Source organism: Carlito syrichta, unplaced genomic scaffold (assembly GCF_000164805.1).
Source record: "Carlito syrichta isolate Samal-C Ts95f unplaced genomic scaffold, Tarsius_syrichta-2.0.1 Scaffold130825, whole genome shotgun sequence".
NCBI lineage: Eukaryota > Metazoa > Chordata > Mammalia > Primates > Tarsiidae > Carlito > Carlito syrichta.
Window position 1 is genome coordinate 74,333 of NW_007074921.1, and position 15,594 is coordinate 89,926.

General features: G+C 44.6%; 1 protein-coding gene across 2 annotated transcripts in view; it reads left to right on the top strand.

Annotated features, from left to right (window-relative positions):
* Positions 1-15,594, top strand: part of UBE2O (ubiquitin conjugating enzyme E2 O) — a 65,059-nt gene that overhangs the window by 330 nt on the left and 49,135 nt on the right. For both annotated transcript variants that reach the window (XM_021708133.1, XM_008049238.2), the window contains exon 1: positions 1-115. This exon is cut by the window's left edge and continues 330 nt beyond it. In XM_021708133.1, coding sequence (XP_021563808.1) covers positions 1-115 — 115 coding nt within the window. The remainder of the gene's footprint in view (positions 116-15,594) is intronic.

The following is a 15,594-nucleotide window of genomic DNA, read 5'->3' on the forward strand; positions in this document are numbered from 1 at the left end:
CTCCGAGGCCGGGGGCGCGGGCCACGAGGAGGGCCGGGCCAGCCCGCTGCGCCGCGGCTACGTGCGCGTCCAGTGGTACCCGGAGGGCGTCAAGCAGCATGTGAAGGAGACCAAGGTGCGGCCGCGCGCGGGGTGGGGGCTGGGCGTGTCCCGGGGGGCCCGGCTGGACGGTGCGGGGGGAAGGGGGCCGGCGGCTGGCGGCTAGAGCCTAGGCCCAGGAGGGACGGCGTGCAGGGCCCTGCCCCGAGTGGTGCCACTGCAGTGGCCGAGGAGGGAGGACAGCCCGAGGAGAGGGTAGCTCCGTGCAGAGTCATTGCACCAGCCCTGGGCGCACCCGCGAGCCAGGCGCTGCTGGCCCGGGACAAGCCATGCTATGCTGTGGTGGCGGCCTCGCGGTTAAGGACGTGAACCGACTCCCTGGGGAACCTCCTCTGGCTCTGAGGCGCAATCGGCATTACACCAGTGCGGCGTTCTGCTGACCCCCAAGGAGCTTCGCGCAGCATTGTGCATCCAGAAATGAAGGCCGTGCCGGGTCCGTGCAGGGAGGGGTTATGGGCATTCCAAAACAAAGATAGAGGTGAAAACCCCAGCCGATTTGAAAACCCCAGAAGTTCACTAGATTACAGAATGCATTATGGTGGACCAACCCAATCTCTTTTTGTTTTACCTTGCTGCTTCATTTAAATTGCTGCGGGGAACTTTGTGAGTAAAATCGTTAATAATCAGAGCCATGATATTAATAGTACTGGGGGAGATTCTGACAGCTGCAACTGGGATTGATGACTCCTAAGTCCATTTGGACTTCTTGAAAAAAGATATTGCTGAACCATGGATAGAGGAGAGTCAGCAATTTGGAAAACTGAAGGAATTTTTTTGACGTGAGGCTGTTAGGTCAACATGAGACTCCCATATGGGATTGGGGTGATGCTAGTGAATATAGCAGTTTTACAAAACAAAGGGATTTATCATAACCTGAAACCTTGAGCCAAGGTTAGTTTGGTGGCTTGTTTTGCTGAGTGTGAATTCCTATCAATGACACACACACACACACACACACACACACACACACACACACACACACACACACACACCCCTTTTTCCTCTCCTCCTTCCCTTCCCCTTCTGGAAAACATTTATAAGTAAGAATCAGGCCTGCTCTGTTTAGGTCCCTGGGAGGTTGAGAGGGGAGGGCACTTTAGAAGTTAATCTGGGTTTCTCACACAGTGGGAGACAAAGGCGACAGAGGAATGGGGCTTCATGCCAAACTACAAAGAGGGTCTGTGACAACTGCTTGAGCAGGAAAAAGGCCCCGCTCCTGAGAAGAGCTTGTGATCTGTTCCCAGTGGCAGAAGTGAGTGCTGATACCAGCAGGGTCTTTTTCTTGCTGATGCGCATGCATCCACAGACACAAATCTACACACAGAACCTGACTTCCCCTCAGAGAAATGCAAGTCAGGCAACAGCTCCCTGACTCAGAAAGAAAATTATTAGTTCATATGCAAAAGTATTTGGAAAATATTACTTTTTACAGCAGAATGGTTGTTAAAAATTACCACTAGTATCGTTGTGTCAGGAAAAGAGGGTTGTTGCTCTCTAATACTGTGTGACACAAGATGGTCGCTGGTGTCTTTCTGTGAGTGTTTGGGAATGTTTTTTTACCACTCATCTTCTCTAGAGGTTTCTGACTTTTGAAGTACAACTCATTTGACTCCAGTATCTGTGTGTCATGGCCTCCTTCCCTGAGGCTCAGGGAGGCTGGCCCAGCTCACTACTGGGAGCTGCCATGTTTATCAGTTGTTGTTCCTGTCCATCTTGACTTTGGTGGTTAACTTTGTTTATTTTCTGTCCGTTATATTCTGTCTGCCTCCCACACCATGTGTAATTATACAAAGCTTTACTTAAAATACCCATTTTGGAGTTGACTAGAAAACAACTTTAAGGTACCAGCTTGCATAGATTTTGAAGCTGGCCTCTTGTGACTTGCTTTGAATTTGTTGAAATCCATTTTGTGGCTCTGGTGGTGGTGTTTTCTTTATCATTGTAGTTTCTGTAGCTTCTCTGGGCTTAGCAAAAGCCAAGGGACATAGGAATTCCCGGAAGTGGTGGAATGTAATGCCCATTTATGGGTGGCAGGATCCAGTTCTTTTAGGATTTGAGATTAGGTTTGTTTTGATGGGGGGAGTTTATAACTGATAGGGATAGCTCTCTGTTACTGTGAGCTATAGGCACAGTGACTCTGGTCAGCTGAATGTCTCCTGCTCTGCTCCTGGCCACCAACCAGGGTGGTAGGGTGGGTGCTGGGACCTTGCAGCATTGTGGTTTAGGATAAGTTTTCTTCTCACCTCCTATTCCTTATAAACTCCATCAAGGTGGCAGTGTGCTGTAAAGGCCATTAGACTAAGACTGAGCATTTAGTTTCTGAGTTCTTCTAGTTATGAGATTTGAGAACCCAGTTATTGATAGAATAATGTAGCAGTTTTTTTAAAGTTACTGATTTATTTACTTATTGTTTAGACAGGGTTTCACTGTGTTACCCAGGCTGTAGCTAGGATTACTGGCATTTGCCACCATGCCCAGCTGTAGTGATAGTTTTGAGAAACTTTTTTTTTTTTAAAGCTGCTATCTATAGTGGGTTTTTTTTTTTGTTTGTTTGTTTTTTGTTTTTTTTTTTTTAGTCAGGATCTCAACTCTATCTCTTGGACTGGAGTGTAGTGGCATGACCATGGCTTATGGCATCCTCAACTTCTTGGGCTTAGGCAATTCTTCCGCCTCAGCATTCTGAGCAGCTGGGACTACAGGTGCATGCCACCATGCTTAGCTAATTTTTAAAATTTTTTTGTAAAGATGAGGTTTCACTGTGTTGCCCAGGCTGGTCTCATACTCCTGGGCCCAAGCAATCTGCCCACCTCAGCTTCCCAAAGTGCTAGCATTACAGGTGTGAGCCATTGTGCCCAGCCAGAAATTTTTAAAATAGTTTCTATTTAATGTGAAGTGTTTCATAGGCTGTGGAATATTTTTGTAGTTTCTGTGTTATGTTAGAGGGTAGTGAATAAAGACTTCTTACTAGTCTCTTAATTTTTTAGTGAACAAATTTACAAAGAGAGATGAATAGACTGGGCAGCAAGTCCTACCTTTTTCCTACCATCATGAAAATAGTGACAGGAATAAAGTGCTTCCATGGAGCTGTGGAATATATGGTCATCTTCTGGAGCCTTCCATCAGCCAAAATTAAGCTTCTTAAGGACTTAAAAGAAGCAGGCGGCCTGTGCCTCTTACATTCTCCTTTCTTTCCCCAGGCTCCTGACCTCCTGAGGGGGTTCAGCAAGGTAGTCCATTGATCCCCCTTGAAACTCTTCCCATCTGGCTATGGATCTCTTCAGAGGAGGTTTGCCCCTTCTCCATCACTGGTCATCCTTCGAGTATAATTTTGGAATAAGGCCAAATGCCAACAGCTACTTAAACCTTCTTGAGCACTGGCGAGACTTGGGGGTCCTTCTGGTCTCTACCTGTCACAGTTGGACAGAAAGGCCCCTTGCGAGGAAGGGAGCAGGACTTCCGTCTGTCGGCCCAAGTTCAGCTTTCCTTTTGGAGGCGACCTGTTCATGCTTTAGTTTTCTTTGCTTTCTTGTCTGTTGTGTATTGTCTTTTGTTTTAAGTTGCTACCAAATTCAGGGTCTCACTAGTTTTGAGAGATAATGCCTATAAACTACAGCTGTCTGTGATCACCTTGCTTTTGTGAGGCTGTGTGTGTGAGAAGCATCCCTGATGACAGGTCTCTCAAGAACTGGCTTTTCAGTTTATTTTTGGCTCCTACTCAGGCCAGCATTTCCGTGGGGAAAGCTATATAGGTGTAGCGTCATAGCATGTAAAGTTTGTCTCACTCTTCCAGGTGCCAACTCCATTAAAAGCAGTTGTTCTCGGTGATGTAATATGAAGAAGTTATTAAGATTAACCAAGATAGACTAAGTGCACCTAATTGCATTTTATTCAGGTAGGATCCCAGCACATGTAGCCTCGAATGACTGTTCTGTGATTTTATTCTTTGTCCCTTAATTTTCTGTCTTCTAACTTTTGGGCCTCAAAGTCTTGATGATGACTCTGTCTGGATGTAACCGATTCAAGGGCACTTTTCCCAGATGAGGGACCTATGTTTTGTACTGTGATTGGAAGCCAAAACCCCTGGGTGTTCTTCCTAGCTGGCACCTACCCTGAATGACCTTGACCATTTCATTGCCTCATTTTCTTTCTCTGCAGTTAGTCTGTCTTTCTAACCCTTGAAAGGAGCCTGCACGGATGGAATAACCAGAAGTGTAGTTAGGTCATGCCAGGGACAGCCACTTGATTATTAGCAAACTTCATTCTGATGTCTGTCAGACAGAGCCAACCTTGTCCCTTCAAGAGACCACTTGTGTGTCATAGGGTGATACGTTACCAAAGAGGCACCTTGGAAGCAAAAGATGCACAGGGCTTTGTTTCAGTGGCATAGGAATTCCTGATTGATCATGTTGCTAGTGACCAGATGGGTTATAGATTTGACTTTATTAAGTCTCTTCTAGAAATACTCATGAACTTCACACCTTTATTACTTTATAAGAAATTCAGGAATGCACATTTAGAGTAATACCTGCCAACCTCCAGGAGGGGGGTGGAATGAATATATATGTATATATATGTGTTTTCCAGAGTCTGATAGACACATCTTTTGAAATTCCCAAAAGATAGTTTCCAAAATTATGAATTATAAGGATGATAGAGTATTGCTTTTGTTTTCTAAGATAATAAGAGATTGTTTACTATGTGGCAGGCATTCTTTTTTTTTTTTGAGTTGGAGTCTCACTCTGTCGCCCAGACTGGAGTGCAGTGGCCGCTCCCGGCCACCGCAGCCTTGCCTGCTGGGCTCCGGCAATCCTTCCGCCTCAGCCTTCCGAGTAGCCGGAATTACAGGCATGCGCTACCATGCCCGGTGGAATTTTTTTTGATTTATTGTAGAGATGAGGTCTCGCTGCCCAGGCGGGTCTTGAACCTGTGGGCTCAGGCAATCCACTCACCTCAGCCTCCCAAAGGTGTGGGATTACAGGCTGAGCCACCGAGCCCGGCCCGTTCCAGGCATTCTTTAAGTGCTTAGTATGTTTTACTTCAGTGGTCCCCAACCTTTTTGGCATCAGGGACTGGTTTCATGGAAGACAGTTTTTCCATGGATGGGAGTGGGGTGGGGGGGATGTAGTATCATCAGGCTAATACGCACTCTCATAAGGAGCGTGCAGCCTAGATCCCTTACATGTGCAGTTCACAATAGGGTTCACATGCCTATGAGAATCGAATACCCCACTGATCTGACAGAAGGCGGAGCTCCACTCACCCGCTGCTCATCCCCTGCTCTGCAGACCAGTTCCTAGCAGTATCTGTCTGCAGTCCAGGAGTTGGGGACCTCTGTTTTGCTTAAGGCACACAACAACCCTGTAAATTAGGTACCATTATTTAGCCCCATATTCCAGAGGAGGAAACTGAGGAACAAAGAAGTAAATTTCCCAGTGTCACACTGCCAAGTGGAGGAACCTGAATACAAATTGAAGTAAATGTACTTTGTTCTCACTTGAGAATATGTAAGTCCAGGATTCATAGATATTACTATATCTGACCGAGTACCCTAATCAAACATGAATCAGAAGCCCTGCGGTTGGCATTAATCATCCTGTCTTTAAACAGTTGGAGTCTTAGTGTAACAAGTAAGGAGGGAGGAAGGCGCAGGATGCTGGGATGGGTGGAAATTGTACCAGTGGGTAGGAGAGAGGAAGATGATGGATCAGGAGCAGGACAGGAGGAATACCACGTTTGTACTTGTGGTGTGCATCTGCTCTTCCACACTTTTCATTTCTTCTCAAAATAACTGCCAAAAACATTTCTAGTGAACCTTTGAATGCCCTCATGTTGAATGAAGGCAACCTCTGTAGTCTGATTCATTTCAACACTGGTTTTATTCCCTACCTCTACCTCCTGCTGCAAAACAAGTGTGCAAACATTCCATGTAATTGGTGTTTGTTTCTGTGTTGACTTAGAAATGGTCAGTGTTAGGAACTCCAGCTTGACCTCCTGTTCCCTCTTCTGCTGCTACTGTCATCCTCAGCCTAAGAATGCTGAGTCATGAGACAGGTTCAGGAGGGACTCCTTGGAGGGAAGCTAGTTCTTCCTCTGTTCCAGTTTCCGTTCTCTTCAGCTTCCACGTGTTTTCGCTTTAGGACAATAAAGGTCTTTTTGTACTTTCTCTATCCCCTCTTCACTATTTTCCTTCCTTCTCTCTGTTTCATTTTCCTGTTCTATCGAGAGGAACTTTTTGTCTCTCTTTACTATTTTACCCAGTATCGGGCCTCATGGAATCCAGTAGAAGCTGTTCAGGGCCAGCACTTTTAAAAAGTGGTGCAGTTATCATGTGTAACATGAATTGCCATCCCAACAGTGCTGGGCATGTGATCAGTGTCAGCTGTCTCTGGTGGTCCCTTCAAAGATGCAGTCAGGGTGGCTTTCTGTGACGAGTGGGTTTTCGCCCAGGAGAACATGATCTGTGCTCCTGTTCTGATAGAAGCTTTTGGTGTTTTCTTGCCCAGTGCTTAGCCTGCTTCTGGGTGAGAGTGGGGAGTTGCTAGTTTAAAGTGATAATTAAAAGGAGGAAAGTAACAATCAGGATTGTTTATAAAGTGCTTTCCAGTTTGTAAGATGCTGTCACTTATCTTACTTAATAGGATTTGGGTATATTTAACTGTAACTCCTTCCTGAGGCTTCACTTGCTCCAGTGAATGGATGCCAGGCCCAGAGGAGGTCATGATTTTAATACTGCTGCATCCACATTTGAAGCTCTTACTGAGCAGGAGTGCCCATTCAAAATTGCTTCTGTTTCTGACATTCCAGCCAGTCCCTGGGGGCTCTATGAGAAACTACCTGACGTGTGTGGTTACAGACAGGGAAGAGTAAAATACCCACTAGAATTTCTTGTAATTCACAATAAAATTGAATCGTGTTAATGGATAATCCTCTGAATGTTTGTACGCCAAGGTTATTTGCCCATGTTTTGTTTGTTAGCTATACTCTGCGGTTGAGGATTTCATGTCCTTCAACCCAGGTTGACTGTGTGGAATGGATCTTTTGGGCAGCTTTGTCTAGGTCATGCTGAGCCTCTCTCTTCCCCTCCTTACCCCCCCCCCCCGCCGTATTCTGTAGTCTATTGAAACAATTCTGTGAAAAGCAAATCTTTATGATTTAAACATTGCCGGCAAATGATATGCCACTCTGAAGTATTCAGCAGGCAGTAAGTATTGGAATGAGTGTCCTTTTTGGATAAAATCTGGCTAATTATTTGGGAGATTTTCAGTTTGATTGCATATTTTGAGAGACCACAGCAGTATTTAATATTCAGCTAGCTCAAAGGAGTAAGATACTTGCTAGGTCACTTTTGGTTTAAATGGATACACAGCTATAGCTGGGAAAGTCTGACAATTTCAAGTTTAAAGAATTAAGATACTGAGTCATGCTGGAAAAAAAAAGGGCAGTCAATCCTACCAACAATAAGATGAAAACTCCCAGCTATCACTGACAGATTTCCTGCAGGCTCCCTTAAAGAGATGGTACTTTATTTGCATCCTGCAAGAGAGAGCTGGTCTTTCACACTCAGCAGCTCTGATGATCCTCTTCCTCCTTGATTTAATTTTGGTCCTTTTTGTGGGACGCCTCTGGGATCAGGGCTGGTGAAGATACCTTGACAGACATGTCCACCGGACTGTTTGCTAGCTCCTTAAGTGTAGGTGGCAGGTATATAGACACACAAATACGACTCTCAGCAGCTTCAGGAGCATCAAGACTTGACATATGCAGTGCTGAAAGCATCCTGGTATTTGTCTGCTCTGACTGTTTAATTGCTTAAGGGATTGTGAGAGCCCTGAAGGTTGATGACATCATCTGCAAGCCAAGGAAGAAGGCATGTCTCCCTACCCCCAGCGTGCTTTCAGGGGATCCCAGCACCTTACTGGTGGAAATGGATGTCTGTCTTAATTTCTTATGACCTCGTCACCTCTTTAGCCTTTTTCTGCCTGGCCTCTCACACCACTGGATGTGACGGCTCCCCTGAAGGTTACAAGTGACTTGTGAATTCCTAGTCACTGCATTTGCTGACATTTTCTTAGCCCTTGTCCTCTTTTTGACCTGTCAGCCTTATTTAGTATGGTTGACCATGTCCTCTTAATGGAAACTTCCTTCCCTTGGGTTCCATTACACCAGAATATACTAAATGGTTCTCTCTTTTTTTGTTGTTTTTGTGTCCTTCCTCTTACCCCCTAGATGTGAGGTTTTTCCAAGATCTGCCCTCTTCACCTCTCCCACTTCATTTTTTTGGAGTGCTCTCCAAGCCTGTAGCTACATCTGCCTGCATTTAGATGACTTCCACAGCTACGTCACATTTCCAGCTGCTGACTTGATAGCTCCTTCATGTCATTTAGATTTTATGGGTGTAAAATCTTGTTATATGTGACTACCTCCTCATCCCCAAGCCCGTGGAATTAAATTTTTCCCCCAACTTTTTTTTTTTTTTTTTTTTTTGGTGCTGGAACCCAGGACTCAACTTTTAAATTGAAAAATTTTTAAACATACAGAAAAGTTGAAAGTCTAGGCCAGTGGTTACTAAGTACCAACCATTGTGAATCAGCAGTTGTTAACATTCTGCCATATTTGCTTCATCTATGTGTGTAAATATATTTCCTCCTAAATGACCTCTTGGATTGTGTCAGGATCCAGCCTCTTGTCTTGCCTTGGGTTGTCAGTCAAGATCCCTCACCTATAGTCCCACTTTATTTTCTTTTTTTTTTTTGTTTTTTTGTTTTTGTTTTTGTTTTTTTTTTTGAGTTGGAGTCTCACTCTGTCGCCCAGACTGGAGTGCAGTGGCCGCTCCCGGCCACCGCAGCCTCGACCTGCTGGGCTCCGGCGATCCTTCCGCCTCAGCCTTCCAAGTAGCCGGAATTACAGGCATGCGCTACCACGCCCGGCTGATTTTTTTTTTGATTTATTGTAGAGATGAGGTCTCGCTGCCCAGGCTGGTCTCGAACCCGCGGGCTCAGGCAATCCGCTCACCTCAGCCTCCCAAAGGCACGGGATTACAGGCTGAGCCACCGAGCCCGGCCCCACTTTATTTTCTACCTCTTCAGTTGACTCCAGCCAGTCTGACTGTTTCCCCCAATTCACCTGTGGTGTTCCTTGCTTCTAATGTCCCTTGATACACTTGGCATTCTTGCTCCTGGATTGGAAGCTCCTTGAGAAGCAAAAACAGCACCTCCTAAGGCTTACAAGCTATGACACGTGTAGATTCTTGAGAAACATTTGAATGAGTGACCAGAGTTTACTGCTTCACGCTTACATACAGAGTCTACCTAGTCTTCTTCCAGACACCTTGAGATCTGTGCTGGAGCTGTGTGGACTGCTTGCTGGCCCACTCCACCTTGTCCAGCCTCCAGCACAGGTGGGTTGATGATGCACAGTAATTTATTGCCCAAGCTGGGACATAAGGGCATCCTAAAACTAGGAAGAGCAGATGAATCAAAATACACCGTACTGTAGTGTGCTATCATGAGACTTCCCAGGCAGAGTACATGCACCGTGGGCTAGAATAAAGCTAGCTAGAGCTAGTGTCATCTGTGGTGTCACCTGTGGTTGCAATGCAGTTGTGTCTGGCTGCATTTCTCCATGTAATAGTCCCCACCGAAAGCACTTGGCAAGTGGCAGATTCACACAAGTGAGTTTCCTGAATGGTGATCAGCACCCAGTCCTTACCTTAGGAGGAAGACTGAGTCCAAGACTCCTGTACTGGCAAAAGAATACCAGCCTAACTGGTATGAGTGAACCAAGAACTATAAATCAATCAGGAACGCAGTTTGGGCTATGTGCTCTGCCTGCATCAAGACCTTGTGGAGGGAGCCTGGAGTTGCAGTGGTTATGTCAGGCCTGTTACTTTGAAGGAATCAGGAACCATCTGTTAAAAATGGATATAACCATACCCGTTTATTGGGGTGAGTGTGGAGAGCATGAATAAATGCATTCTAGACCAGCATTTCTCCAAGGTTAATATTAATATTGCATACCACCACCTGGGTTCTCCTAGTGCAAGTTATTCTAATTCCACTGGGCTAGAGAATCTGCTTTTTGCGATGAAAATATGATAGTTATTATGAGTATAATGCAGCCAGTTCAAGAGGAAAATGATTATTCAGCATTTTAATTAAATTACTGTCTTTTATTCAGCCAGTCTCAATGGATTCTTACTATGTGCCCTGCAGTGTTAACTCGTGCTTTATCTGTGTCATCTCAGGTGGCCAGTGCCCCATTTTTAAATTGTTTTCTTTTATTTTTTCTTCAATGACAGGTATCCTAGAGCCAGTGTCCCATTAGAGAGACTGAAACCCAGAGAGTGCTTATAACTTGCCAAGACCACACAGCTAGTAAGAGGCAGACTCCAGATTCAGGCTTAGAGCTGTTTGTGCAACCTCAGTACATGTTGTCTTCATGATTACATGGCTGCCTCTACACTGGGTTGGATGTTATGGGGAGTCAGGACACCCCACACAGGCCTTATCCTCCAGATTAGGCCCAGCAGACTTTCTGGAAAGGGCCAGATGGTAAATGTTTTAGGTTTTGCAGGCTACACTGTCTCCTTCCAACTTTGCCATTGTGGCATGAAAGCATTGAGAGACAATAAGCAAATGAATGGGTATAGCTGTGTTCCAGTAAAATTTTATTTAGAAAAACAGGCAATAGTCTGGATTTGACCTGTAGGCTGCAGTTTGCCCACCTCTGCTCTAGAAGAGTCCTGACTAATAGAGATATAACGTGAGCCACATCCGAAAAAGTAAATAGAAACAGGTGAAATTATTTTAGTATATTTTACTTAACCCAATGTACTCAAAATACTGTATCAACATCAATATGAAAAGTATTTATGAGAGATTGTACATTCTTTTTACTATAGTGGCTACTGTACTGGAAAGCACTGCTCCAGAAACTTAGTCTGATAAGATAGAGAACCCTCCCTCTGATCCCTTACTCAGCTTTTTTTCTTCACAGCACCTAGCATTATCTGAGATTATATTACTTCATGTCCTGTTTACTGCCTCCCCAGCCATAAGGTAAGAGAAGTACAGAAATGTCTTGTTCACTGCTGTATCCTCAGTGACTGGCTCAGTGTAGGTGCTCAGTGAGATGTGTTTGATGAATGAATGAATTAATGCACATAAGGGAGCAAGAATGAATTTCCCTGTGATGCATACAATTAAAGTTATGAGGGAGTGTAGTGGGGAGTTTTAGGAAGTGCCATATGGAGGTACCTTTTGAGTTAGTCCTTGAAAGATAAGTGCTTGGAACAGCAGTGGTAAAGAGAGGGTCATCCTAGGCGGGAAGACCAATGTGCTCAAAGGCAGTAGAGGCAGGAAGTTCATGGAATGTGCCTGAAAAAATGGTTCACTTCTGGATTACTTGAGCCCAGAAGTTCGAGATCAGCTTGGGCAACATAATGAGACCTCATGTCTACAAAAAAAAAAAAATCAAAAATCAGCCAGGAGTGATGGCGTACGCTTGTAGTTCCAGCTAATTAGGAGGCTGAGGCAGAAGGATCACCTGAGCCTAGGAGGTCAAGGCTCTGGTGAGCCGTGAGCTATGAACCTGCCACTGCACTCTAGCCTGAGTGACTGAGTGAGATTCCAACTAAAAAAATAGAAAAAACCCAGAAAATACAGAAATGCTTCACTTCTGCAGTTCCAAACTTAGACCTCAGAACTTCTTTAACTTAAAAATGATTGAGGACCCCAACAAGCTTTTGCTTAGATGGGTTGTCTTTATTAACATTTACCATATAAAAATTTAAACAGTCCGGGCTTGGTGGCTCAGCCTGTAATCCCGCGCTTTGGGAGGCTGAGGTGAGTGAATTGACTGAGCCCGCGGTTTTGGAACCCACCTGGGCAACTTGGCGAGACCTCATCTCTACGATAAATCAAAAACTAGCCGGGCGTGGTAGCGCGTGCCTGTAGTTCCAGCTACTTGGAAGGCTGAGGCGGAAGGGTCTCCGGAGCCCAGCAGGTCGAGGCTGCGGTGGCTGGGAGCGGCCACTGCACTCCAGTCTGGGTGACAGAGTGAGACTCCAACTCAAAAAAAAAAAATTTAAACACAACTTAAAGCCTGAGGATACCCAGGCACACATTCTGTTAGCCATCAGAGCAGTGCCATCATCACCCATCATGTAGCCTCTGGAAAATTCCACCGTAGACTTATGAGGATGAGAGAGGAAAAGGAAATTAATCTTAGTGTTGTGAAAAGTTTTGACTTTAAACCTGCTGAGAAGATCTCAGGGATCCCTGGACCATGTTTTGAGAAGTGCTGAGCTAGAGGTAGGATGGAAGAAGACAGGTGAGAGAGTGCTGGCAGGTGAGGCTGGGCCTGACTGTAAATAATGATAATAACAAAAGTTTATTGGCATCTGCTGTGTTCTAAGCACTGTCACTGGAGAGGCCCATGCAGACAGTAGTGTTACTTTACAGTTGAGGACAGGTTAAGGCGGTGAGCGGAAGGGCTCAGGTTAAAACCCGGCAGTGCCCCTAGCCACACTGTCAGCTGCTTCTTGAAGGCAGCTGGCGTTGTGCTTGCTGTGTGGTATGCAGGTCTTTGGAAAACAGACTCAGGTGTTTGGATTTGCTTTTTGCGTAATGAGGAGGTGCTTCAAAGTCTGCAGTGGGTGATTTAGCAGCAGTTCAAAGGTGTATTGGGGACTGGAAATCCTGGAGACCAGTTAAGAGGTTTTTTTTTGTTTTTTTTTTGAATTGGAGTCTCACTCTGTTGCCCAGACTGGAGTGCAGTGCAGTGGCCACTTCCGGCCACTACAACCTCGCCTGCTGGGCTCCAGCTATCCTTCCACCTCAGCCTTCCGAGTAGCTGGAATTACAGGCACGCGCTACCACGCCCAGCTGATTTTTTGATTTATTGTAGAGATGAGGTCTTGCTGCCCAGGCGGGTCTCGAACCCGCGGGCTCAGGCAATCCACTCACCTCAGCCTCCCAAAGGCACGGGATTACAGGCTTTAAGAGGTTTTTACAGTGCAGATGAATTGTCTTTTCTGTGCATTCAGTTTGCATGACATCACATATGCATGCATGGCATGGAATGATGAAAGTATAATAAGTCCCCTACAAATGAACCTTCTAGTTGCAAACTTTCAAAGATACAAATGTATCTTTGTTTGCACGTGATCTTTCAAAGATACAAATGTATCTTTGTGCATTCCCACATTCAGCCAATCATATAAGTTAGTCCATGTGTCTGACATACATTGTCACGTGCTTGCAAGGTATTGTACTGTAAAATCAAAAAGGTTTTCTGTATTTTTTTTGTTTTTTTAATGTATTATTTGTGTGAAAAGTATTATCAACCTATTACAGTACAATACTATATAGTTGATTGTGTTAGTTGAGTACCTAACACAAAGTCAACTTTGTTGGACTTATGAACAAATTGGACTTAGGAACGCACTCTTGGGATGGGATTTGTTCGTTTGTTGAGGACTTACTGTACTGACTTTTCAAACAAAATGGCCCATAAGCGTGAGTCGGCAACTTCATCCAATATTCGGTGGAGGAAGCAATGCCTGTTCCAGTGCAAAAGGAAAGACTTGTTTATGTTGGACTTACGGACTTAGGGAATTTTTCAAAGATTATTTTGAATACTCAGTTTGACCTTAGGACCTAACCCCCCAGTAAAATCAGGACTCTACTGAATGTAAGAGCCATAAATAAAGCTTTGAATTAAAGTGATGCTGTAGAGAGGAGGGAGATGTGGTTGTCGGGAAAGATTTCTCAGATGGGCCGCAAAGGCGTGAAGGATGTTTGGGGAATAACAGGTAAAGCATGTGTTCTACTGCCTGGCACATAGCTGAGTCGGGGTACGTGGCAGGAGGTGGGAAACAGGGCAGGAATGGGGACATCGGGGTGCCGAGGCTTTCAGATGACCAGGAGAGAGATGAGAAACCTTTAAGTTAAAAAAATTGTAAAATATACATAACAAAACTTACCATCTTAATAATCATGTAAGTGAACAACAGTTCGGTGGCATTAAGTACATTCATATTATTTTGTAACCATTATCACCATCTGTCTCTAGAACTTTTCATCATCCCCCCCCACTGAAACTCTGTCCCATTAAACAATAACTCCCCAAACCATCAAGTTTTATAGCTTTTAGAAAAAATTTTATTGAAGTGATAGGTGTTCACTGAAGACATGTGGTCGCCTTTATATAGAGAGTGAGAAGAGGAAAGCATGGCAGAGACTCAGACTTGTCATGTATGTGGCCAGGTCACTGGTCTTGCCTGTAATATCAGCATGGACAGAGAAGTGTAGAGGGAGATTCTGTTTAAGACAGCATTGTAAATTGGATGCCTAGAAGCATCCAGGTGAAAAGAGATACCTACCTTGGAAATGTATATTCAGCTTGTCCCCTGTCTTTCTTTAATTCTTACTGCTGTCCTATTTCACGCCCTCATAATTGCAGTTTTTAAATAAGCATTTTTTAGATTTATAGAAAAGTTGCAAAAATCATACAGAAAGTCCTCTTATACCCTTCACCCAACTTTCCCTCATGTTCCAGATCTTGTATATCACCATCAAATTTTTTTTTTTTTTTTTTTTTGAGTTGGAGTCTCTCACTCTGTCACCCAGGCTGGAGTACAGTGGCACGCTCAAGGCTACCAGAGCCTCAACCTGCTGGGCTCAGGCGATCCTTCTGCCTCAGCCTTCCAAGTAGCTGGAACTACAGGCACACACTACCATGCCTGGCTAATTTTTTGATTTATTGTAAAGATGAGATCTCGCCTAGTTGCCCTGGCTGGTCTCGAATCTATGGGCTCAGGCAGTCCTCTCACCTCGGCCTCCCAAAGTGCTGGGATTAATAGGCACGAGACACTGTGCCCAGATCAGTTTTCAAAAGTAAGAAATTAACATTGAGCTGGGTGTAGTTGTACACACTTATAATCTTCCCAGTCTTTTGGGAGGCTGAGGCCAGAGGATTATTTGAGCCCAGGTGTTCAAGGTCAGGCTGGGCAACATAGTGAGACCCTATCTCAAAAAAAAAAAGTAAAGAAAAAAAAATTAACATCGGCCACATACTGTTATCTAAATTACACACTTTCATTTGAATTAGTTTTCCACTGATATCCTATTTCTGTTCCAGGATCCAATCTGGATATAATCTAGAATGCTACATTACATTTAGCATAATTGCCTTTTAAATGTTGGAATAAACTTTCTTAATTATCTTTTTCTTTCTCTAATCTGTATTTCATACTGTCTTAAGAGTTACCTTTTTTGAAGAATTTTGTTCAGGAAAGAGAGTGCTGGCCAATAGCTTTTGATGACAGAGAGAGAGGGGTCAGGTAGGATGCTTTCTTTAAAAAAAGGTAATTTTAGCTGGGCTCGGTGGCTCAGCCTGTAATCCTGCACCTTTGGGAGGCTGAGGTGAGTGGATTGCCTGAGCCCGCGGGTTTGAGACCCACCTGGGCAGCAAGACCTCATCTCTACAATAAAT